Here is a 27,101-nt window from a genome sequence, read left to right as displayed (position 1 = left end):
GTCTACTCATAAAACAAATTTGAATGAGAGGTAAAGAATTAATCACAATAGTCTAGTTAGAAGAGTCACCAAAGCTATTAATCATTTTTAACCACTAAGAGTGAGCCACTAATCTAGGAGTTGGCTATACCTATCTTCAATAAGAACCGAGCCTATTTTTATTTGAATTAGACACAATGACCATTATTTTCATAAGTCTTTTTAAAATCCAGTTCAACATAATTCCCTTGGTTTTTTACTTTTTAACTGTAAAATTTATATCATGAGCATTAATCATGCCGTCAAGAATGTATGACTTTAAATGAAGACACTCTGATAGTCTGTAATTAACTCATTAATCACTTGACAAAGTCTGATAGTTAAAATTTTAGTAATCATCTTATAGCTGACCGCATATTTAGACTTTTCATTATTTATGATGGGTTCTTATACCAAAAGGTCGACTACGGAACAATTCCTTAAGATCTAAATTTATTATAGAAAGCAGTCCGCGCAATCATGTAAAAATATTTGTTAAATATTCTCTTGTAGTTAGAAAATTACTAAACCAAGTGGATTAGATTTGTAACTTCCTGAACTACAACTTTTGTAATATTTTTCACAGATTCGAACTGAAATTAGGGCGAAAACATGAAATAACGTGGATGATGGTGGTGGTGACGGGTGGAGTAGATGTTAGGGTTATGGATGGGTATGCAGATGAATGCGGATAGTGGATGAGATTAAGGGATATAGACGAAGGGAATGAAGTGGTCGAGATCCTAAAGAAGATGGGTGACTTGAAAGTCGAAGGAGATTAGGAGTTAGGAGAAACCTTGCCAACGGTGGAGGTGGAAGGATGGTGAAGAGGGAGGAGGGAGATCATGGTAGATAGATGATAGAGAGGCAAGAAATCAATATTCCAATAGCATTATAAATTTGGCTACCATCCACATATATATAGAGGCTAGCCAGCAAATCATAAAATAATAAGTAACCCTAATTCTATAAGATTCTCGCCGATCACGTTCGAACGCGCCCGATCACGTTCGAACGCACAAAAGACGTTTTCTGTATATGCGAACGCGATGCAGGAGTTCGAACAAGCCCGATCGCGTTCGAACACGCATTACACGTTCTTTGTATTTGCAAACCTGATGCAGGCGTTCGCAAGGGCGTTCGACCGTGACCCCTCCTACGTTCGAATGCGACCTATAGGAATTTTATTTTAATAAAAATAAACAACTAATGTAGTAAGAAAGAATCCTAACTAAATGTACCACCGGGGAGGGGCCCCTCGCCGCCGCTGCCCGTTTCCACCACCACCTCTCTCTATCTATCTTTCCCTCTCCTTCTCTCTTTCTCTCTCCATTCTTCTCTCTTAAGCTATTTATATCTCGGTATGCCGACGCCGGCCACTTCGAACCACCGTTGTCGCTTCCACCGCCGTGCTACCGACGCTGGTGAGCCTTCTCCTCCTCCTCCTTCTTCCTCTTCTTCTCTCTCTCTCTTTATCTCTCTCTCACTCTCCTCTCTCTCTCAAACTCTCCTTCTTTCTCTCTCTCACTGTTACCGCTGCTGCTGCCGCCGTCGCCATGGTGGCCAAGGTGAACTTCTTTTCTTCTCTCTCTCTCTCTTTCTCTCTCTCTCTCTCTCTCCTACTCTCGAGTCCACCGGAATTGAGCTGCCGGCGAGAGGCCGGCCGCTGGCTGGCCAGTAGCGACCGAGCCCCTCCCCGTCAGCCCGGTCCCCTCCTCTCTTTCCCCTCTTCTTCTCCTCCTCTTCTTCTTCTTCTTCTTCTTCTTCTTCTTCTTCTTCTTCTTCTTCTTCTTCTTCTTCCTTTCTTCTTCTTCTTCCTTGGCTTCTTCTCCATCTCTTTCTATGTAACAGGCAATGCTGGGCCCAGCACTAGTGGCACTATTTTATTTATTTATTTATTTTATTCTATTTTATTTTATTTATGTTATTTATTTAGGTATTTTCTTCTTAATTAATGCAAATAGATTATTTAGATATTAATTATTTTAATAATAATATATATTCTTCAATATGATTATTATTAATTATAATTTGTATAATTGATGTTTAATTAGGTATAAATATAAGTAATACTTTTATTTATTTATTTATATCTCTATTAGATTAATATATAGATTTGTAAAATATAATTATCAAAATTTATATACTAATATTCTTATGAGATACATTTTAAGTAATTCTAATAATTTATTATACATTATTATTTTGTAACAAATAAAATACTAGGCTTATTTATTTATTATAAAATAATGACTACATAGTCCCTAATTAATCAAGATAGAGTGAGAACCGCAATTTAATTATAATTAGATTTTTATCTATATTTATATTTTTATTTATAATTAAAAATCTAGCTAGTTATAAAGATAAGTAGAAATTCTAAAATCTAATAAATAATCATATGTTACATGAACGAATTTTAATTAGATGAACGGCTAACTTCGTGCTACTTAAATATTTTCAGATCCCGAACCCCTTATGTGAGGCTTCGTGGACCTTGTTAGGACGAGTTGTCGCTCGGTTGCTGGATGTGATTGATACGTGAGTTGTGTCTTCTAATTAGAAGTGAGTAGTCTTATCTCCTAGACGCTTTTCTTAATTTAGGTTATATTATATATTATGTACATGCATGTTTTGACTTTAAGCATGATTATATGATTTTATCTAGAGATGATTAAAATCGGGCATATTTTATCATGCATGTAATTAGGTTGATCTTGGGTATGAGTATAATAATGATAAATATAAATGATTAGATATGACTATACTATTATAATTTTATGTCCAATTGATTTGTAGCATGAGTATGCATGTGAAAGATTAGCATGAGTATGCATGTGTTAACTATATGGTTGGATACTATATTGTATTATTTTTCTCTTAATTTTTGTTCTACCTAAATTTTTATTATGCATTGACTTGTTATCGTACTTGATATATAATCTGTCATTTAGAAGGAAAGTATGAAATCTAATTGATAGGATAGTTAATAGAAAGCGTGAGGATACCTGAGTGGGCACGAGGGTTAGGGCGTGCTTGGAGATAATTGATCGCTCGACATAATCATGATCCTATTGGCCTTATATTCGAGGTCGTTAGTCTATGTGCGAATCAGACATTTAGACACATGCCATTCGCAAGGGCATATGTGGCGAGTTATCCTCACAAGGTTTCTATCAGCTAGGAGGGTGCCCGGTCTGGATGGATGTTGATACCCTGGCGGGTGACGGGGTATGGTTATATTTGAGATACTCTTTGCGGGTGGTAGAGTATGCTCTAAGCCTTTGGACATGATGTTGAGACCGGTACCGGGTGTTGACTGTGCACAGTGATCTAGTATGATGATGATTTTTCAGTGATGACATTGATGACTGAGATGTTGAGAAATGCATATAATTTTATTATCGTCTGATATACCTAATTATCGAGTGGTCATTATGCATCATATGTGGTTGCATTTGATATCATAGCATAGTTATGATCGGCATGCATCATATGTGTTATATAAAGAGAGTTATGATGATAGTATGACATAGAGATTTGTCGAGAATTATATACTTTGATTAGTTATGATATGATATCTACTATACATTTATATATTATTGAGAATACATTCATATACTCATTTATGACATGATATTCCTATGTGATCCATATTATCTAATACATGATTTACTCTCTGTTTGGCATCACTAATTCGGGATAATGCCTATTCACTAAGCCTTTCGCTCATGACTCTCTTTATTTTTTTTCTAACCCATTTAGATATGTGGTACGTGATATCGACTTGAGATATCTTGAAAAGATATTTTAGAGCGATGATGGGGTGAGCTATAAATGCGAGACGATATAGATGATAATTTAGATAGAAATTGAGTTGTACTAGTATTTGATATTTGTACTCTTTTGTATTAGACGATGATTTATATAATACAAGTCGAATCATAGTGTACTATTGTATTAGTTATTTTAGTTGTATCTTGATGGTTTGTCATGGCTTGTATGGGTCCTTCCAGATTATGTAGCGGTCTAATGTATATTATTGTGGACTTGAATATTCATATGTTAAGATGTTTATTTGATTAATAGTATAATTTATTTGGTGATGAATTATGTGATCATGAATATATTAGCATATTTTATTTGATGATACCATGATTATATGTGCACAAGAGTGTATCTGTGCGTGACGGGCACTGCCTGCCCTGTCGCGTGCACTGCGCATACCGTGTGGGCGCCTGGGCGTTACAGTAATCCATTATCTCCTTATCCTTTTGTGTTGATTGCGGATGGTTTAAACATAACCTTGAATAAGGTTAAGCAATATGAGTCGATTAATGGTTTAGGGACTAATGTTTGTGAAAAGGGTATCATTAACTTTCAGCATGCTGAAGATACTTTGTTATTTTTGATGGTTGACAGCAGAGATGTAATGGTTTTGAAGTTCATGCTCTATGATTTTGAGCTATACCTAGTTTAAAAGATAAACTTTGAAAAGAATTCATTAATTTATTTGGGAAATAACAAAGAAAAAGGATATGAACAACAGCTTTGTTATATCGCAAAGTTTAGGAGTTACCGATAAAGTATTTAAGACTCTCTTTTCATTATTGTCGTTGGGTAGTCGTATCATGCTTATCAACTCAGTTTTAAGTGCATACTATTTCTTTATCTTTTTTTACTATGCATGCTTGGGTGTGCAAGAGAATCTATATTCTGTAGTATGACTCTGCTGAGGCTAAGAAAAGATATGCTTTGGTTAATTGGGACAAACTGTGCAAGAGAAAAGATTATAGTGGTATCTTGATTGTTAACCTGCATGATTTAAATACCTAATCATTGGCTAAATGATGGTGAAGATTGTTAAATTCTGATAATTAGATGTGGGCTTCTATTGTTATGCAAAGATAATACATAAAAGTTAAAGTTCACTCTTTTAAATTGACTAATTCTGGCAGAGTTTCTCCTTTCTAGAGGGAGGTTCTTCAAACGGGAATAGCTTTTAAGGCTGTAATTAATTGAGAAGCTCACGATGACAAGGGGATTAAATTATGGAAAGCTACCTGGATTGGAGAATGCTACCTGGCTATCAAATTCCCTTACCTTTTTAATAGAGTTTGGGATGAATATTGTGGAGGATGTGTGGCCTAATATGAGGAGTTGGAATCTATAATAGTAGAGCATATGCTAATGGAGGAATGATAGAGTTGTTTGGAGGTTTGAGAAAAGTGGGATCTTTACAATGAAATGCTTATATCGATTCTTTGGTTAAAAGAAATTGAGAAAAGAGGAAGGATAACAAAGGATTTGATTAAATTCTGACAGAATAACATATGCTAATGGAGGAATAATAGGAGTTGTTTGGAGGTTTGAGAAAAGTGAGATCTTTACAGTGAAATGCTTATATCAATTCTTTGGTTAAAAAAAAAATTAGAAAAGAGGAAGAATTACAAAGGATTTGGTTAAAATCTGACATATCAAAATACCTATAAAAGTTATAGCTTTCTTATGATTAACATGCAATGACAGAGTGTTAACTAGAGATAATTTAATGAAACGAGAGTGGATTGGTTACCCAATTTATGTCTTCTGCTCTCAAGATGAGTCAGTGGATCAACTTTTTAAGTTATAAGTTTGAGAGCTAGTTCGTGAGGTAAATGAAAAGAAACTAGGGTACAAAGAAGTTTATTAAACATATGAAAGATTGGGTTATTACATACGATCTCCCTTCGAAATATCTTGTATGTCAGTATATTTTAGTCAAACTTTATATAAAATAAGACACATTATTACCGGTGATATACAAAATCTTATCACAAGTGGGAGGGTGCCATTAAGATATACATATTTCTAAATAAGATTTTTCTTAGTAAGAAATACTAAAATACCCTCCTCTATAGTTAACCCTTTCCACCTCTTTCTTCTAGCAATGTGCAAAAATTTTATCCTAATTTTTATTAGCATAAAATAATCAAAATACCATCATATGGAGCTAAAGAGATAAAGAGCTAAAGTAATTGTGATATATTAAAAGTGACAAGTAATAAATATTTATCTTTTCCCCGTTTAGCTTCACACTATCTATTACGAGGTCATTATAGTTTTTAACATCTTAAAGGGCTTTATTAATCATATTTATTTATAGTTTAGTAACCAAACATAGATTCTTGCATAATTTTTTTCAAAATAATTATTACAGATTTATTTATATTTTACAATCAAATAATAAAATATGAGTAAAATTATATAGACATATAATTAGCATTTAAAATGTGCACATAAAATTAGTTTTGAAATTTGTTATGAATAAACCAAACGAAATAATTGGTTAGCTATTCACCCTATACTAATGTCTTCTTTTCTATGTGATGGCTTTATGTATGCCTGAGTTTACATCCATTTTGTGTCTTGATGCTGCTGACCTTACATCGACAATGTAGCATGGTGTAATTATTTTAGGGCGCCTTGCCTTTTTTTTATTAATACAATTCTAATTATCTAAGGCTTTGTTCACATCTAGAATAGGGAGGAATAGGAATAACAAATTAAGAGTAAATTGATAATTAGGTTAGTGTGTGGTATAAAATATAATTTTAATAAATAATATTTTATATTCTGATTATGGTGTTCACTCATCAAAATAACTTCACTTTTCTCACTTTCTTACAACCAAATAAGCCCTTATTAGGAAGTGAAATAATTCATGGATTTATTATTTAGGAAAAATCTTTTCACTTATTAATATTTCGTGCTTTGTTTGTGGCTAGGGCTGTCAAGCTCGACGCGCGGCTTGGGCTCGGCTCAAGTTCGGCTCGGCTCGATTAGAGTTGAGCCGAGCCTGAGTCGCTAAAACTGGCTCGAAATTAATATTGAGCCGAGCCTGAGCCGGAGCCGGCTCGCTCAAGCTCGGCTCGATAAGCTCGGTAAGGGTGCCTCCTGCTCCTCTTTCTTCTTTTGCAGCAACGGTGCCGCGATTAGCGCCTCCTTCTCCTTTGGCAGTAACAAGTCGCCGTGGTTGCCGCCTCCTCCTCCTTTGACAGTGGCAAGTCGCTACAGTGCCGCTTCCTCCTTCTTCGACAACAAACAAGCCACCGTGGTGCCCCGCCACCTCCTCCTCCTCCTTTAGCAGTGGCAAACTGTGACTTCCTCATTCGGCGGCGGCAAGCCACCATGGTGCCTCGCCTCCTCATCTTTCACCTTTTCCTTCTTTTTCTTCTTCTGCAGCAGCGGTGTCACGACTGCCACCACCACCTCCTCCTCCTCCTCCTCTCAAGCTCGACTTGAGCTCGGTCTAGCCTGACTCGAGCTCACGGCTCAGTTGAGCTGAGCCGAGCTTGAGCCGAATTCTAAGGTTCGAAATTAATTTGACAGCGAGCCTCAGCCTTACACCCCTATTTGTGGCGTGGTGAATCAACTAAAGTCGGCAACGTAAGGTGCATCGTCACCGATTGCCGACTCGTTTACAAACACGAGTGTTCGTCATAGCTTGTCCTCTTCCTCCTCCGCAGGTTAACCCGGCTCCTCTCTCTCTCTCACCACCCCCATTCCCCCCACCAAAAAAGAGCAATAGAGGACAGCAAGTGAATCTAGGGTTTCGGAGGGAGAATTGAGATCGGAGGAAGGGGCGACAGGAGACTAAGATGCAGGAGGGAACAACGGGCGAGGTGCTCTACGAGATCCGTCGCCACGCGAGGAGATCTCTCTCGATCGACCCGTCTTGTCCGGACCAGGTTCCCATCTTCCTCCAAATTTTCGATATTTTGACTCCGATAAGTTCCCTAGTTCCCCTTCCTAATTCCGCATTGGAACGATTCAGACGGGCGAAGCATCGAATGAACGCGGCTTGCTATCCTATCTCTCGCTCCAAGGTTGTACAAGATCTCGGATTGATTCCTATAGTGGTGTTTTGACTTGTTAAAATGAGGTCAAGGTTTGATTCCTTTTTTTTTTTAAATAAACTTTTTTTTGTTGTGTTCTGCGGAAGGTGTGAGCCGTCTTAAGGAGAGATGGAACGAGTATAATAGGCAGCGGCCATTTAAGAGAAGGATGTCTCTTTTCGTTTCACCAAATGGAGAGCATTTAGCTGTAGCCGCTGGGAACCAGATTGTTATCTTGCACAGGGGTGATGACTACATGGAGCCATGTGGCGTCTTTACCAGTAAGTTTGTTTACATGATTGGTCTATGGATTAAAAAGATAATGTATTTGGCAATAATTGTGATCAAAGCCTCTTCCTTGTATCAGATTAGGCAGTTGTATGTGTTGCTTTATGTGTTCCAGTTCCTTTTGTTAATATGTACTGCTCTTGATTATCTAATTGGCAGAACACTTTCACAATGCTGTCAAATTATTTAGTAATTGCTTAACACTTTACAAGTCAACAAAGGAAGTAATGAAAAATGACATTCTTTTTATATGTTACTCCTTTTTCCCTCTCGAAAAGGATAATGTACATCTGAGGTTTTGCTAGAAACTAATTTATTGCAACTGTAGAGTGTAGACATGCATATGCCTTCTTGAATGTGCCTCTGTGGCTTGAATACCAAAATATCTCTCTCTTAAAAAACAAAAAAATCTTTGTAGCACCTTTTATTTCATTTCCATATGTGCACCTAAAAATACATAACAGAAAAACGACCAGTTGTTAAGATTGCAAGAATCTATCTCAGGGAGGATGTCTAGGTTCTTCTTTGAAACCACAACCAACTTCATTAAGGCAGAGGTACCATCCCTTTGGTTTTCTTGACGAGATTCTCACAATTTTACATTGTCCCAAAATTAACCAGAATTGCTTTCTCACTGAGTAGTCCTTGGTTATTTTTATCAGTAAATTAAAGTTAGCCAATTTACTACCATGGGATTGAGTTGTAACCAGTGGCTTTTATTTTCCTGCCATCCTAAGTTATAATCCAGATGAAGATTTTAGTTTTACACGGAGAAATCAATATTTTGAGCCAGTAATGTTGTGTTCTGAAATAGATTCAATGTGCATTTTACTTCAGGTTGTAAGCATAGATGACTTATTTTGATTATATATATGTTTTTTTGGTCATACAATTTGCAAATATAAATTAATAGCTTAATATTGACTTGGTTGTCATTTGATTTTGAATCAGATAATGATCGACTGCCAATTTTTACAAATGGAGCTTGGTTGGAACCTCAGGGTATCCTTGGTGTTGTTGATGACATGAGTACCATTTACTTTATTAAAGCAAACGGGGAAGAAATAACAAGGAGAACTAGGAAGCAGTTAAAGTTGTCCGCTCCAATCATTGGCATGATTGTGCAGGACAACAACAGTGACACAGATAAATTATCTTTGTAAGTCTTAAAACCTTACAAATTGAACATTGCTTTCGTTCTTATTGCTTTTATGGAGAAATCTCGTTCTATAGTAATAGCTCTTGCACAAATTAGTTTGCTTGATTTTATGTGATGAAACAAGTTAAGATTTTGACAGGTCTGGCTTCTGCATTTTTACCACAGATGGTTCAGCTCATCAAATTGATGCCGCTCAAGAGCTTGATCAATGTATCCATCCAATTCCCACTTCAAGTAACCACATAACAAAGAATGGACAATTCCCTCGTACTGTGTCATGTGTGGACTTCCATCCAGATCTTTCTTTGGTTGTTCTTGTTGGTGATTCTAATGTCTCATTGAGCTCTAAAGACTATTCTGGTAAGTTCCTGCACTGAAACTTTTTCTACTATCCAACCCTTTTGGCAGCATTATTTCACCATATTTTTTACCACATGTGCATACATGCTGTAAGCATGCAGGTCTATATACACAAACTTTTGTAAGCTTCTGATTCTTTTTCGCAGGAGCCTCTTTCGTATATTTGTTTCATATAACCCCAAATTCGGAACTCAATCTTATGTTCTGTGGTCCTGAGCTTAAAGGTTTATTTTTGTCTCCCAAAGGTCACAGAGGTCCCTTTGCATCTCCTAAAGTCACAATCTCACCACAGGGCAAGCATTTAGCTGTGCTGGATTTGATTGGGAATATTGATATTCTTAAGCTTGATGGTGAGCTGTATTCTCTTTCTTTTTATTCTTTTCCTGACAAGCAGTTTGCACACATGCCCAACAATTCGATACTTGAGAAGAAGAATTTGCTGGCTGATAATGTTGACGTCAGTTGGTGGACAGATTGTATTCTTGTGTTGGCAAAGAAGAGTGGTAGTGTAATTATGTACAATATCATAAATGGAACAAGCATTTCGGTGAGTGATACCATTTTTTCTATGCCAATTATAAAAAGAGCTAAGCATCGTCAAGGATTTATTTTTGTCTTGGAGGCTACGACATCAGAAGAAATGGAGAATGTAGGGAATAATATAGAACACATCCAGCCTGTCAGTTTTGGTAACTATATTCCCCCAATTCCTGGTAGATACAGCTGGAATTTAATTTCTTTTACTGAGACATCTATTTCAGGAATGTACACAATTTTGATCAATAATAAAAAGTACCAGGATGCACTGGGATTTGCCTCCCGTTATGATCTGAACACTGATGAAGTCTTCAAAGCTCAATGGTTGCATTCAGATCAGTGCATTGCTGAAATAGATCTGTACCTATCAAAAGTTAAGGATCAGATATTTGTCTTGTCAGAATGTGTAAACCGAGTAGCACCTACCGAAGATGTTTTGAAGGCTTTAATTTCGTACGGGCTTCGTATCACTGACCAGTATAAATTTTCAGACTCAGATGACAAAATACAGAGCTCAATCTGGGAGTTTCGAATGTTAAGGCTTCAGTTATTGCAGTACAGAGATTGGTTGGAGACATTTCTGGGCATAAACATGGGAAGGTGCTTAATTTGTCTTCTAGCTTCTTTAGGATGTATACTAGTATGCTGTTAGATAAGACATTTTTAGTACATTGTAAGGAATTGTTCTGTTTAGCTCTTATATGTGGCAAGCCCAAAATTGATGTCCAATCCAACCAGCAGTTTTACATAATACTCTTTATCTGCAGTCTTTGAAAACTTAAGCTTTCTGTTAATATACTATGTAGATGTTTTGGAAATTATGTGGTTAGTTTCTCGCTTGCCTGTATCTGCGAACCAATTTTCTTGGACATTCCTCTCAAATGAAGCTGAGGATCAACTCACATCTACTTATTGCTAGTTCTATGCTAGGTGTATATCCAAAATAATTGGTAAAGATGCTACTTCAGAAGTTCAAATAAGTTAATTTGTTTCTGGAAATAGTTTTGGAATTATGGCACTATGTCAACATTATCATTCATGAACAAAGCTGGCATTATAATGAAATATGGCTCTGTTGCTTTTGTACCCATCTTGTTGAATTTGCTTCCAAATTTGATAATTCTAACAAATGCTCCTGATTGTAGAATTTACCAAGAGAACGTAATATAATTTACCAGACGATTTGCTAAAGCTTATTATTTTAATCATTCTGCTACATGCCCTTGGAGCCAAAGTGAGATTTTTTGCATTTCTGTGCACCTTAAACAGGAAAAGTTTCTCTTTAATATTTTTGCTATTGAATGGTTTTCACTTCTCTCATTTTCTTTAAAGATGTATGTTTAAAGAATTTGGCATCTTCACTGATTTACTTTAAAGATGTGCCTGATTCTTTATAATTTAAAGATGTATCTTTGTACCTTCCCTATTCATCTCACTTGTGAAATCAAGGGGACTTTTTCGAAGGTTGTTCCGTAACAGTTCATTTTCATGTGAACTAAGCATTTAAATGAATCTGCATGAAACATTTGTTGAATTCCTGCAAACAAGCTATGCTCCAGTTGTTTTGACACCACATTTGATGGAGTTTCTCTTTGGCTTATTGCTTAGAAAATATCTTATGCCCACTACTATTTTGCCTTTTATAGGTTCAATTGAGTTTCTCTTTGGCTTATTGATAGATATTTCTTATGCCCACTAGTCTTTTGCCTATTATAGGTTTTCGCCACAAGAGTATACCAAGTTCCGATCTACACCTCTCACTGAAACTGCTCTTGTTCTTGCTGAAAGTGGAAAAATTGGGGCCCTTAATCTGCTTTTCAAGCGCCATCCATATACTGTTTCTCCAAGTGTTTTAAATATTTTATCGTCTATCCCTGAGACAGTTCCTGTTCAATCTTACTCCCAGCTGCTACCGGGGAAGTCTCCTCCTGGTACCGTTGTTTTTAGAGATGGAGACTGGGTAGAATGTGAAAAGATGGTTTCTTTTATAAACAAATTGCCAAACATATCTGAGAAAATTTATCAAATTAAGACAGAAAATATATTGAAGTACTCTGTGGGCTTTGTTTGGCCATCAGTTACTGAACTTTCTAATTGGTACATGGGTAGAGCTAGGGAAATTGATAACTTAAGTGGGCAGCTGGACAATTGTCTTTCTTTGGTGGAATTTGCATATCAGAAAGGTATCATGCAGCTGAGGCAGTTTCGTGATGACATCTCATACTTACATCAGCTCATATATTCTGATGAATCAGTTGATGATTTCACAATGAATCTTGTCACATGGGAACAGTTACCTGACTACGAAAAGTTCAAAATTCTGCTCAAGGGATTCAAAGAAGATATGATAGTCCAAAGATTAAGGGAAAATGCTATTCCTTTTATGCAAAAGAGGTATTCTGGATCTTTAGATTTTGGAGATGGACATAATGAAACATTTGTTGTCAGATGGTTGAAGGAGATTGCTTCGCAAAATCAATTAGCCATGTGTTTTGCAGTTATTGAAAATGGATGTGGAGATTCACCAGTTGATGGTCTCTTCAAGGATGAGGTGGAAATAATAGAAACTGCACTTCAATGCATATATTTATGCTCTGCTACAGATCAGTGGAATATGATGGCATCCATTTTGTCAAAGCTTCCACGGATCACCCTAACAGAGAAATTTTTTGATGCTAACGAAGATTCCGGTCCCAAGTATGCAACACAGGGTTTTGGAACTCCCAAATTTTTAAATGTCAACATTCAACATGAGAAATCAGAAATGCTGGCAAGTCCCATCAACTCCCATAATGGAAATTTTGTTCTAGATGATTCTGGAGAGTCTGCGAACCAGCTTGATATTGGTGTAACAATCGATCAGTTGACGAAGAGGATTAGAGTTGCGGAAGGCCATGTAGATGTTGGAAGGCTGTTGGCATACTATCAGGTCTGTGAAATCTTTCTGTGATGTAGCAAAAAGTTTTGTTTGCCTTCCAAGGCTGTTGGCATATACAATTCTTTCTTTAGCTTTAGATATATGTTTGATATCTTTTTTATGTACACTACAATTATCCATACAAGAGCTACTCAACAAGCGAAGTATAATCAAAAGCATGACTACCATACTCCTTGTGGTTCTTTCTATTCTGTTGATTGGAGCGATTAATCTTTTTAATGCAAGCATGTTGCTGAAAAAAATCATGCTCATACTACAATCTTAATTATTGTTCGAAGTGTTACCATGCTGATATGCGTCAACCAGCACATATTGACTAGTACTTTGTTAATAATGTATGACAAAATGCAGAGGAGAAAATTACCACACCTACTGTGTTGACTCATTGCAAGTTGCATTGATCTGCTGTAACCACTGTGGTAAAACACCATTTGACAAAGGGTACATTTTATTGTGAAATTAGCTTCAGTGTCTTTGCCTGGCATGGTATAATCTGATAGTGATTCTTTCAATAGTTTACTGGCTCATTCTTGTAGTTTCTTGTGGCATTCAGTTCTCTGAAAAGGTTACTTGGTGGTTCATTGTCACACTCATGATAAACTTTCAAAACCTTGTGGTCATTCAGTTATATAATATTATTAACTATTAAGTGCATAGTAGCCTATAATCTGTCCTGTCTAATTGTGCAGGTCCCGAAACCATTAAGTTTCTTCCTGGGTGCTCAATCAGATGAGAAGAATGTGAAGCAGCTTCTTCGACTTGTTCTGTCAAAATTTGGCCGGCGGCAGCCTAGATCAGATAATGATTGGGCTAACATGTGGCGTGATATGCAATGTTTTCAGGAGAAGGCGTTTCCATTTCTTGATTCTGAGTATATGCTAACTGAATTTATTAGAGGGCTTCTAAAAGCTGGTAAAATTTCACTTGCAAGGAACTATCTTAGGGGAACAAGCTCAATTACTTTAGGTACAGAAAAGGCTGAAAATCTTGTGATTCAAGCAGCAAGGGAATATTTCTTCTCAGCTTCCAGTCTATCTTGCAATGAAGTGAGTATTCTGCAAAATCTTCTTTTTGCATATGTTGATTACTCAGTAGTATTTTCATTCTATTTTCATGTTTCTGTATGCTGTTGCTTTCTTTTATACGTGCCTATAATTTGAGGATGTCTTCCATTATGTAGCATCATATTCTAGACAAATTCTATATCTACTTTGTTCAATCATGACTATCTAATTGAAAAAAAAGGGTCATGAAGGGTCATGTGCAACTTCTGGAAGGGTGTGGACATGCAGTGCATAATACTTTCAGCTTGCAGGGTCCTTCCAGTTTTGTTCATCTTATATTCTTCTGTTTAGAGCTGATGCTTCATTGTGCCTTTTCCATTGGATGCTTATACATGTGTTTGACACGACATAATGCTTTCTTGGAAATGTCTAAAATAAGAATTCTGATGACTGCGTTCCGTATGAAGAATAAGATATGTTTCCTAGTGAGAGGTTAGCATGATCTATTTGGCATATTCTAGGGTATAAAAGATAGCGACATTATAAGCCTAATAGATCACCTTCACTCTTAGGATTAACTTTAACTTCCGTGGCTCCGCCTAAATAGCCACACTCCAGTGCAAGTACAACACTCTCTGAATGCATATGTTGTCTAATGGATTGACATATTATTTAGTTTAACCCTTAGGTGTGGACTGAACTACTCATCCAGTCACCCTATTTCCTTTCCATCTATAAAAAGTGAAAACAAGTTCATATTTGACATGCTGAGATTCTCGGTTCATTCACATTACTTTATAAACATGGACCGATATATTTTTTCTAAAGTACATAAATGCTAATATTTATTTTTTAAAACTAATTTATGAATGAAGAATAATAAATGTTAGTAACTTGGTATCTCTAATCTCCCTTGATTGCTTTCTAATACGTCTTCTGTGCTTTATAGCTGTAATAACCTTTTGATGTACACATTTCATTGTTTACCCTATATAAACATCCGTCTATAACAGGTTCACCAACAATAATGATGCTGAGCTTCATGATAAATCTAAAATGAGATGTATCATTTTGTTTAGATAGCTATATCTTGCAGCTATTGCATGTATAATGGGAGTATACTGACAAGCTCGATGTTCTTGTTCACTGAATTGCCTTTGCTTATAATGTAGTCCCGTTTAGAATGGCAATTTTGTATTAGATACCTGTCTAACCAGGATTTCCTGGGAAAGTATGTCAAAAAAAAGAAAATATTATAGGCAAAGTTGTAAGATAATGAGGATTTTTGGTTTGTCGTGAGGATCTTGATCAGAATTTAAGGGTAAACCTGTATCAAACAGCACCAATATGTTATCTTGAGATCCGTATCGAGCTGATGCAATAGCACTTACCTAGCATAGGAGGCACAAAGCTACAAATAATACAATTACCTTTACTATCCTGACAAGCTGCTGAATTTTGTGACTATTCATTGAGCATCACAAGTGCCTACACTTGGGTGTTTTCTTCATTGATGGTGTAAATCTTTCTTTATTGATAATCTAATGCTCCTAAAAGTATTATTAGCAGATTTGTCAAAAATATCTATCTATTTTATGATCTATTATTTTTGTTACGATCCAAAATAGGAATCATGACCGGCCATGTATCCTAATAGGCTTGAGATACACGAAGTCTTAACTAATTATCCGTAATATAGTGAAACTCAATTTATTTAATAACTCCAACTCAAAAACCTTCAAAGACATAAACTATCCAAATTATACAATTTTTTTTTTCAAATATTACTAAATCATTATTTAACTTTTTAATTCGAAACTAAAAATCACTACTATAACTGAAGATCTAAAGGCCTAAAATAGTAAGTGGAGGTAGAGTCCCGGTGCCTTTGTTAATTTGCCACGCTGACCAACATTTGAAATATAAAAAAAGTATAATGAGCTAACAACTTCAGCTCAGTGAGTAAATCCACTCAGAAGCTAGTAAATTATTGTTCATCTAATATGAGCCAGCAACCTCATACGAATAATAAGCATAAGCCACAAAGAGGCAATTAAAAAGCAAATATCATGCTTCATTTCATTATTCAAATTTTCTCAATCTCAATAATGTCAAACCTGTCCAGGAGATCTAGGATCCCTGATATTGATTTTATTAAAACAGAATCCAATCCTTTTATTAAATGGACCGGGTCTAGGAGATCTAGGATACTCCAAATCCAGTTACACCCCTAGATCGAAGAAGCAGATGATTGGTTATGCTACATGCAGTTTGCACAGAGGAGAACATAAGAGAGATTTCAGGATAGACTGGTTCCGATAGGCCGTGGTCAACGAGAACTAAATATAGTCAAACGTATATTACTAAGCTTCATCAATTGAAATACATGGCAAAAGTAATGTTCTAAGGTGCTTCTTCACACTTATTACTTATAGTGGAATGACCTTTTTTGTTATTGTAACACCATCTTATAATTTAACAATGACTATCTGAATAGCAGTTTTGCAATTATGATTATCTTAGGATTTTCAATCTCTTAACTTGCTTGAAGTGATTCATAAGATTTTAATACTTTATATTTTATATTTAGTAAGAAATGCTTGCAAATATGTTGGAGAAAGGATACATGGTTATTAGTTGCAACTTTGTTAGTAAGTCTCGCTTAAGAATAACATGAGTAACTTCGATAAGGTAAGTAATATTTTCTTGTCTGCGGGATGCAGAAGTGCAAATGATTTTTTTAAATAACTTGTGGAAAATGTGAGGGAAAGAATTGTATCACTTCTATGTTTACAAGAGTATCTGGCTATAAGTGATAATTTATGGAGGAGTAACTAGCAAGAAAAAGAAACTCTATATTTGGGAATCCCTAATTTTCTATAATCAGTTTCCTAAACTTAAGGGAAAAGATATTTACACAATCCCTTATTTTTAGACGACCACCAATCAAGAGATTCAATCTTAATTTTCCCCTCAAGCTGGTAAATAGATATCCTTCATTCCCAGCTTGGAAATTAAATATGAGAATGTAACATTGTTGAGTCCTTTTGTAAGGACATCTGCCAATTGACCTCCCGTGAGAATATAAGATGTGCAAATTGATCTGCTTTCTAACTTTTCCTTGATGAAATGTCTGTCTATCTTAATGTCCTTAGTCTAGTCATGCTGCACTGGATTGTGTGCAATGTTGATTGCAGATTTATTGTCACTGTAGAGTCTCATTGGTCCACTTCATTTAATCTTTCTGTCTTCCAAAATGATCTTCATCCACAGCAGCTCACATATACCCTGTGTTATTGCTCTAAACTCTGCTTCTGCACTAGATTGTGTTACAACATTTTGCCTTCTGCTTTGCCATGTTACTAGATTTCCTCCAAGGAATGTACAATAACCCGAAGTCGACCATCTATTTACTAGAGTTCCTGCATAATCAGCATCTGTATAGGCTTCAAGGACTAGTTTGGAGTTTCTCTTGAACATTATCATCTTCCCAGGATTAGCTTTCAAGTAGTGAAGTACACGATAGACATCCCGAAGGTGAATCTTTTTAGGATTGTGCATAAGTTGACTAATGACACTTACAAAATATGCTATATTTGGCCGAGTGTGAGAAAGATAGATGAGTTTCCCAACTAGTCTTTGATACATCTCCTTATCTACTGCTCGTTCTTCGTCTGATTCTCCAAATCTGTGATTTGGCTCTATAGGTGTTGCAACTGGCTTGCTTGCAAGCATTCCTGTTTCCTTGAGAAGGTCAGTAACATATTTCGATCCCCAGTAAATCTTTCAATTTCCCCAAATCTTTAATCTTGAACTCGATAAAACATTGCTTCAAGGTTTGCTTCTCTTCTTCATCTCCTGTAACAATTATGTCATCCACATAAACTATCAAAGCCATTACTCCCTCTGCAGCCGAGTGTTTAATAAAAAGAGTGTGATCCCCTTGACTCTGCTTATATCTAGTAGCTGTCAGCACTTTGGTAAATCTCCCAAACCAAGCATGAGGTGACTGTTTCAGCCCATACAAAGCCTTTCTTAACTTGCGCAGCTTGTTTCCTTGTACTCCAAATCCTGGTGGAATACTCATATAAATTCCTTCTTCCAGGTCCCCATGTAGAAAGACATTCTTCACATCATACTGTTGTAGTTCCCAATTATAGTTATCCGCCAAGAATAGCAGTATCCTCACAGTATTCACTTTCGAAACTGGAGCGAAAGTTTCATAGTAATCAACTCCATATGTCTGTGTGTACCCTTTGCAACTAACTTTGCCTTGTAAAGCTCCAACAATCCATCAGCCTTGTATTTAGATAGAACAACCACTTACACTCACTACCTTTTTCCCTTTTGGTAGATCAACTAACTCCCATGTTCTATTCTTTTCCAATGCGTTTGTCTCAACTCTCACGGCTTTCCTTTTTTTTTCTTCTTCTTTGTTTCCATCAGACAAAGCCTTAGATAAGTTGTTTGGAATAAAAATTTCATTTAGACTCATAAGGAAGCTTTTATGGGCCGGTGAGAATTTTTTGAAAGACACAAAATGGGTGAGAGGATATAAAGGTCATTAGGTACATTCTTGGGTTCCTTTCCTAATGACTATGGGCAAATCCTGGTCAATTGCTTCAAGTTCAAGGAGCCAGTGTTCTATAAATGGAACTGGAGTAAGGTCAGATACCATTACCTCATTCTCAAAGGATGGATTGGAGACTTGGAGTTGCATTGGATCAAAAGCTGACCTTACCTTCTTGAGTACATCTTCCTTCTTGAACCATGTATGGCTAAAAGTTCTATTACCTTGTGCAGGAGTCATAATAGGAGACACAACAGGAGATACATGTTCACTTTGGTTGGACTCGGGTACATAGGAGTAAGAGATTTTGAATGAGACACAGGAGACGAGTGAAGGAAGATCGAGAAGGAAAAAAATCCTTATCTTCCATGATAGATGGCTCCCCTTGAAGATAAGTTTTGGTGAAATAAGGTTTCCCTTCTATAGAAGTGACAACAGCTGATAGAGTTTCCTGGTGGGTGGATGAAAATACATGTAACCTTTTTGCGTGGATGAGTATCCTACAAAGACATACTTGATAGCTCTAGGGTCTAATTTTCTCCAGTTGTTGCTATGGATATGAACAAATAAAGTGCATCCAAATATTCTCAAGTTAAGATTGGTTGTAGCACGAATGTTGGGGTAGAATGTGGAGAGAACCTCCATTGGACTCTTAGACCCCAGACCCCATGAAGGAAGTCTATTTATGATGTATGCAGACATAAGAATTGCTCCCCGACCCAAGTAGTGTTTTGGAACATTTTGGTGAAACAACAGTGCTTGAGTAGTGTTTAGGAGATGACCATTTTCTCTTTTAGCGACCCCATTTTGTTGGGGAGTATCAACACAGGATGACTCATGAATGATTCCCTCCGTTTGGAAGAAGGGAGACAAGACTTGATGAAATAGTCTCTTGCATTGTTAGACCTAAACTTTTTTATTTTACTACCAAACTGATTTAGACAAGACTTGATGAAATAGTCTCTTGCATTGTTAGACCTAAACTTTTTTATTTTACTACCAAACTGATTTTAAATCATCACATGGAAATTGGGAAACTATGTTTGTAAGTTATCTAAACTCCAAAATTAGCTGGGAACTACAATGTTTTATGATATTTCATCAATTTTCTTCTCCATCTACACTGGAACTCCAAGTTTCAAAAACTTTTTGCTGTTGTTATTCTTAACTATTGTGGAAAGAGTTCATCTTTCTTGTCATTTAAAGTATTTAAGTCTGTGATAAAAAAAAAAGTCCAAGACATCCAACTTTATGATATTAGTTTGATGTTTCTGTTGAATGTGAGGGCCCTCTCAACAACATAGATGAGCATGCATTAAAAGCCTTACCTCTGACTTACCTACTGTTGGTTTCTATTTTCTAAATAGGTTCTGATAATGTTTAGTTATATTTGCCTTTAAATATTTAATATTCCATTTTTCACTGATTTTATTAATTTGCAGATTTGGAAGGCTAAGGAATGCTTAAGTCTCTTTCCAAATAGCAGTGCTGTCCAGGCAGAGTCTGATATTATTGATGCTCTCACCATAAGACTTCCTGCCTTCGGGGTGACTATCCTTCCTATGCAGTTTAAACAGATAAGGAATCCCATGGAAATTATTAACATGGTTATTACCAGCCAAAGTGGTGCCTATCTTATTATAGAGGAGCTCATTGAAATTGCCAAACTTCTTGGATTGAAATCTGAGGATGATATAGCTGCTGTGCAGGAAGCTGTTGCTAGAGAAGCTGCAGTCGCTGGTGATCTGCAATTAGCTTTTGATCTTTGTCTAGTTTTGGTGAAGAAAGACCATGGAGCTATTTGGGATTTATGTGCGGCAATTGCTAGGGGTCCCCATCTTGACAATATGGAGACAAGTGCTCGTAAGCAGCTTATAGGTTTCGCTTTAAGCCACTGCGATGAGGAGTCCATTGGCGAGTTATTAAATGCATGGAAGGAGGTTGATATACGTGATCATTTTGAGAAGTTAATGACTTCAACAGGAACAAGTCCTCCAAATTTCTCTGTTCAAGGCTCCTCAATTATATCACTCCCTACTCATAGTGTTCAAGATATATTTGACCTAAGAGATAGCTCTGAACTTCTGAGACATGGCTCATATAATAAGAGTGGGAAAAATGTTCAAAATCACTTTAGTATCGTGAAGGAACTGCTTTCCAAAATTGCCACGGGCTTGCCAACTGAAAATGAGAACATTTGGGAATCCTTTTTGAGAGAAAATAAGAAAATCCTGTCATTTGCTGCATTAGAACTCCCTTGGCTTCTGGAATTATGTGAAAACAGAGAGTATGGTAAAAAAAATATTGCTACTGAAAAAATTCCTTCTAGGAGACATTGCATTTCAGAGAGGTTGCAAGCCACAGTTGGTATCCTATATTGGTTGGCTGTAAATGGCATTGCTCCAAAGGATGATCTGATCATCTCTCTTGCTAAGTCCATAATGGAGTCACCTGTCACTGAAGAGGATGATGTTCTTGGATGCTCTTTTTTGCTAAATCTAATGGATCCTTTCCATGGGGTGGAAATAATAGAGGAAGAACTTAAAAGAAGAGAAGTTTATCAAGAGATATACAGTATTATGAATGTAGGGATGGGATATAGTTCACTGAACAATGCTCAAAAAGGATGCTCTACTCCTGATCAGAGGAGGAACCTATTGCTGCACAAATTTCATGAAAAACTTGCATCATATAGTTCAGGTAATTTCCTATGATAATTTGTGATAGTCACCATTCATTACACTCCACTTCCATTGCGTGTGCCTGCTTTGTTGTGATAAGATGACACTAGTGGACAGCTGTCCTGGTAAAGGTATATATCTATACATTTATGTACACACACACACAAATATATATATATCTATAGATGTAGATATGTGTTTAAGTAGAATAAAGGGTGTCACTTAAATTGTTGGCTTGCTTCCTTTGATCCAAGTTTTTATGAGTTCTTAATCATGGAAACATCCTCTCCAGTCATAGGATTTCAACTGTGTACATCTAGCTTAAAGGACCATGTACACCAAGCTTTGAAGTCTCAGTTTCAGTTTCAGTCTCTCAAATATCTAAAAATTAAAAATAAAAAAAATAAAGAAGGAAATGTTTTGGAGTTTTAGCAGCTCAAGTTCTAGTCTCATTTGTTTTCTCTTTTGGCACCCTCATCTAAGAAAAACAATAGGAATGCTGAAAGTTTGTATTAAGCAGTTAACAGAATGACATACCCCTCAAAGCAATTAGAATTTCTTGTGTATCAAGCAAATAATAGAGGCAGATGCGACTGGTGTTTTCTGCATTGGAGGCAACTAGACTAATCAAGATCTTGATATAGTCACAAAAGAGAAAACCAAATTATAGATACCACGAAAGAAAATTATTTACACTTAGGGTTGCAAGTGCTTTTTTGTTACTCAGTTATTAGTTATTACGGATTTCTAGCCAACTTCCAGCCATCTTAAAGATTCTCCACTGTATCAGCTTGCAGCATCGATACAATAGAGAGCTGAGAGACTAATAGTTAGCATTTATTGTTTAACTTTCAGGTTGATTTGGGTGGGAAGCAATCCCCAAAATTCAACCTAAGAAGCTAGAACCAGTTTATGGATTATAGATTTAGTCATTATTGCCATTTTTGGCATAGTTCAACCCCTGAAATGTGCACTATATATATATATATTCCATTTTCAAAATATATGCCCTTTAGGTATTTTAATCATTCAGATCTATGGTAAATTTCCTTGTTTGTGCTTCTGAGATCTTGTGTTAAAACAATATCATATAATTTTTAGTTTACAAACTTCCTTGATAGTATAATGCATGAAGATTTGGTTGTGGAATGGCTCGATATTAGGAAAACAATGACTATGAAGCTACTTAATGTCACTAAGGCAGTTTATTATCCTGCATTTTTTTAATAGAACAAAGGTGTTGCTGACCTTTCAAGAATAAATACTCAGGTTTTTATCAGTTAAAAGATAAATCAGAAATTCTCCACTGACAAATTTTGATGATTTTGCTTTTCTTCTCTTCTAATTAGATGAAGTGGACCATATGAACCAAGTGCAAAACACTTTCTGGAAGGAGTGGAAAACAAAATTAGAGCTGCAGAAACAGCTTGCGGACCAAGCAAGAGCATTGGAGCAAGTTATGCCTGGAACAGAAACTGCTCGATTTTTATCTGGGGACATCGATTATATTAGAAGTTCTGTTTTCTCCTTTATTGATTCAGTCAAGCTGGAAAAAAAACACATTCTTAAAGAAGCAGTAAAGTTGGCAGACACCTATGGCTTTCAACGCACTGAGGTCCCTCCCTCTCTCTTTCTCTTTCTAGTGTGTGTGTGGTGTGTGTGTGTGTGTAGACACAAGCACAGACAAATGTATACTCATGCATATCCTCACACAGACATTGCACAAGCACAGAGGAACACAGAATCAGCAACATTATGTAGATAAATACTTAGGCTCTTTCTTCTTTTGTATATTGGCTCTCATCTGTTTGCTCTTTTCTAGGTACTCTTGCGATTTTTCAGCTGTGCCCTTGTTTCTGAACACTGGGAAAATCATGAAATTCTGGCTGAGATTTCAGAATTCAGAGATGACATAGTCAAATCTGCTAAAGGGGTCATCAATATGATTTTTTTATCTGTCTTCCCGGAAATTGATGGGCATAACAAGCAAAGGCTTTCCTACATCTACAGCATTCTTTCAGCCTGCTTCTTGCGTTTGGGAAGGATGGAAGATCCAGAATTTTTGACATACCTGGATCGAGGACATACATATAGCGTTGAGACATTCCAATTTTACAAAGTTCTTGAGCAAGAATGCCAAAGAACAACCTTCATTGATGGGCTAAATTTCAAAAATATTGCTGGATTAGATGATTTAAACTTTGAGCATTTCAATGAAGAAATCTGTAAGAACATCTATGAATCTACTGTGGAAGCTCTAGCTGATATGGTACAAGCCCTCGTAGGTCTCTATTATGATTCACAATCCAAGGGTCTCATATCGCGGGGGGGAGTCTACAAGCATCATGTTCTAAGCCTATTAGCATCTTTAGAAGGTCGAAATGAAGCAAGGTCAAATAGTATTACTCCTGATGAATTGCATGCGCTCATAGGGGCAATTGAGCTAAACTATAATGGCTGCAAGAAATATGTTGGAGTCTTATCAGAAACAGATATATCATATATCATTGGGAGGTATTGCACTTTATGTTTTCCTTCTAATTTTTCACGTACCTTACCACATGAACCTGCATGGAGAGATTGTCTGAATGTGCTCATAACATTTTGGATGAAGCTTCTTGAAGATATTCCAGCGGAATCAAGTACTAACCAGCCTTTTGAAAAAACAGTCCTTTTTGATACAAATGGTCTGTTAAGTTGTCTGAAAGTTTTCAAAATTTTGGTGATGGATGAAAAGATCTCCATAAATCAAGGCTGGAAAGTTGTCTCCAATTATGTTAAATGTGGACTAGTGAATGGTTTGTCCACAGATGTTTCATCTTTTTGTAGAGCCATGATTTTTTCCGGTTGTGCTTTTGAATTAATTGTTGAAGCATATAATGGAGCTGTACATCCTGAAATTTCAAGTGCAGAGACTGCTAAACCTGTGGATCTTTTGGAGCTGTATAGTGATATGACAGACACATATCTATCTGACATCATTGAGGAATCCAAAGAGCACCAGTGTTTTCATAATCTGTTGTCATCTTTGAGCAAGTTGGCATATAACTATTTGGAAGATCTTAAGAAGATTAGAACTGAAATTTGGGAAAAGTTGAATAATTTCTCTGAGAACATGCAATTAGAGAGTCAAGTACGCGTCTATGCTTTGCAGCTAATGCAGTCCATCACAGGAAGAAACCTCAAAAGTCTTCCGCCTGAGCTTGTTACAGAGGTTGAACCCTGGGAATCATGGGATGAGCCTTCCTGTGAAGGCACTACTATTTCTGCTGAAGGAGCTGCTGTATCTAGCAACGTTACAAGTTCTCTAGTTGCCCTTAAATCATCTCAATTGGTTGCACACATTTCGCCTTCTATAAAGATCACTGGGGAGCACCTGATGAATCTTAATTCAGCAGTATCTTGCTTTTTGCACTTATCAGAAAGTGTTTCTTCTATAGAGAATCTTAATGTTCTGAAAGCTGTTTTGGAAGAATGGGAACAGCTATTCTTTAACAAAATAAACCAAGATCAGAGCCAGGAATTATCAAAAGAGTCGAACAACTGGAGCAGTGATGAGTGGGATGAAGGATGGGAAACTTTTCCAGAAGACATACTGACTACTTCTACTGGTCCAAAGCAAGATGAGTCTATTTCAGTTCATCCCCTCCACAGTTGTTGGATGGAGATCATCAGGAAGCTCATTGAGCTTTCCAACCTTCGAACTGTGATGGAATTGCTAGACCAATCATTAGCGAAGTCATGCATATTACTGGATGAGGACGAAGCACAGTACTTGTTTCAGCTTGTGACTGGGATGGATTCCTTGATGGTTTTGAAATTGTTCCTGCTGCTACCATACGAACGTCCACGTTCTGAGATCCTACATGTAGTTGAAAATAAATTGATAGAGGGAAGCATTTCTGGCACATCTAATCCAGATGATTATGAGCTTCTGGCACTCATATTATCATCTGGAATCCTACATGATATTGCTTCTGACCAGTCCTACTGTAAGGTTTCCTCTTATATGTGCTATTTAGTAGGGCATCTTGCTAGGATTTCCCAGCAAGATATTCTTAGACACTGGAAGGGTGAAGGAAGGCGGAAAAAAAGGGCATTACTCTTTGGCAGGGTTCTTCTGCCGTGTTTTATATCGGAGCTGGTCCTTGATGGCAATTATCTGTTGGCTGGGTTTATCATTTCTCAGTGGATGCACACTCATCCATCCCTTGGTCTGATCGATATTGTGGAGGCCATTCTAAGAAGGTTTTTGCAGGGACAACTCCTCCAACTACAACATCCAGAATGTGGTGTGGATTCTATAGAGGTAGATCCTTGCAGTTCCATATGTTGTACAATTTCAACTTTAAAGGGTAAGTTGATTATCCTGTTGCAATCTGCTTTATCAACCCTTCCAGATGATAGTCCAAAGTAGGAAAAAAATTTGTACAGTGGTATTGAAATCGATAGTTGCATGATAAGAAATGATATGAAATATATATGGGTGCAGTAACATTGTTCATTATATCAGAATGCCTCAATTATCGTTAACCAGGAGAATTATTAGCTCCAAAATACAAGCTACAGGAAACTACAAATTTTGCATTTGTAAAGGACTATTAGTTGGATAAGTTCCAAAAATGAGAAGGAAAGAAAGAAACCAAAGATTTTTTAGATACCTTAAAAATCTTTGTAAAACTACTGCCGAAAATGGCTGTTTAATTATTCATCAGTGTAATTCTGCTAATTTATTGTCTAAAATTTCGTATAAGATATATTTATTTATCACCTTTTTCATCTTTCTTTAATTATATCGGAATCATGGATATAGGTGGGGCAATAATTTTTTTATCCGGTTTATGATGAATTGAGAGTAAATATTTATAGCTTTTGTGTCTTATCTTCTATTAATCGTTGATGAATATTCTAAGGTGAATCAAGTATGATTATTATCCTTATTTTCTACGAAAAGCTAATCCAGGGTAGAAACCTGCTATTACCAAACCAATTATTTGCAGCTTAGCATATATTTTATTGTTGCAAGTTGAGAGTGATCAACAGTATTGAGCTTGAAGAGTATTTATCCCATGGTATTGGTCTAATCCAAAATTAGAGTGTATATTACAAAGATCAAGAACTTTCGTCCTTCAAAGCTTTAGAACAAAAAGCCAAGAAAGGACATGTAGATTTTCAAATCTACAGTGCAATGATGAGTCTCGGTACAAACATAGTTTTTTCAGAAAGTGAGAAACAAAAAATTTATTCACCTTCGTTAAAAGAAAAACAACTTTCGTACTTATTAAAAATAATTTAATTTTTTTAAACTTTTTTTTTTTGAGTGAAAGAAGAGTCACTCTATCCACTTTTTAAATTGCAAATTGTTAAAAGTACTTCAATTTTTTAATGGGCAGAAATAAGCCTTTTATCAAATTACAATTTTAAGTTTATTTTACTGATTTAGTTTTAATAAATCTTAAAAGATCTTCGTGTTCTAAAAATGTTACACTAATTTATACGTATTTACTATGCAAAATATACGCTCTAATTTTAAAAAAAATATATATCGAGATTAAAAAAAAAGTAACGCATTACTTACGTAATTTATACGTATTGTTTATATAAAATATATACTCTAATTAAAAAAAAAGTGACACGCATCACTTATATAATATATACGTATTGCCTAT

The 27,101-nt window shown here is 36.2% G+C and overlaps 1 protein-coding gene across 1 annotated transcript; it reads left to right on the top strand.

Annotated features, from left to right (window-relative positions):
• The first annotated feature begins 7,492 nt into the window (after positions 1-7,492).
• Positions 7,493-25,939, top strand: LOC140800937 (MAG2-interacting protein 2). The gene is made up of 11 exons (XM_073155872.1): positions 7,493-7,748; positions 7,835-7,886; positions 8,003-8,176; positions 9,135-9,342; positions 9,482-9,702; positions 9,849-10,839; positions 11,956-13,168; positions 13,867-14,223; positions 20,194-21,451; positions 22,782-23,047; positions 23,255-25,939. The coding sequence occupies exons 1-11, from the start codon at positions 7,659-7,661 to the stop codon at positions 25,847-25,849; spliced, it is 7,425 nt and encodes a 2,474-aa protein (XP_073011973.1). The 5' UTR covers positions 7,493-7,658; the 3' UTR covers positions 25,850-25,939.
• The last annotated feature ends 1,162 nt before the right edge of the window (positions 25,940-27,101 follow it).

Source organism: Typha latifolia, chromosome 14, assembly GCF_019914945.1.
Source record: "Typha latifolia isolate L0001 chromosome 14, TyphaL0001v2, whole genome shotgun sequence".
Classification (NCBI taxonomy): domain Eukaryota; kingdom Viridiplantae; phylum Streptophyta; class Magnoliopsida; order Poales; family Typhaceae; genus Typha; species Typha latifolia.
Note: the sequence above shows the minus strand (reverse complement) of the source record. Positions and strands in the feature narration are given on the sequence as shown.

Excerpts from the sequence above, each read along its gene's own strand:
- LOC140800937 (XM_073155872.1), top strand. The coding sequence starts at position 7,659 with ATGCAGGAGGGAACAACGGGCGAGGTGCTCTACGAGATCCGTCGCCAC. Across the intron at positions 8,177-9,134 it reads GCCATGTGGCGTCTTTACCA|ATAATGATCGACTGCCAATT; the intron begins GTAAGTTTGTTT and ends ATTTTGAATCAG. Across the intron at positions 9,343-9,481 it reads GACACAGATAAATTATCTTT|GTCTGGCTTCTGCATTTTTA; the intron begins GTAAGTCTTAAA and ends AGATTTTGACAG.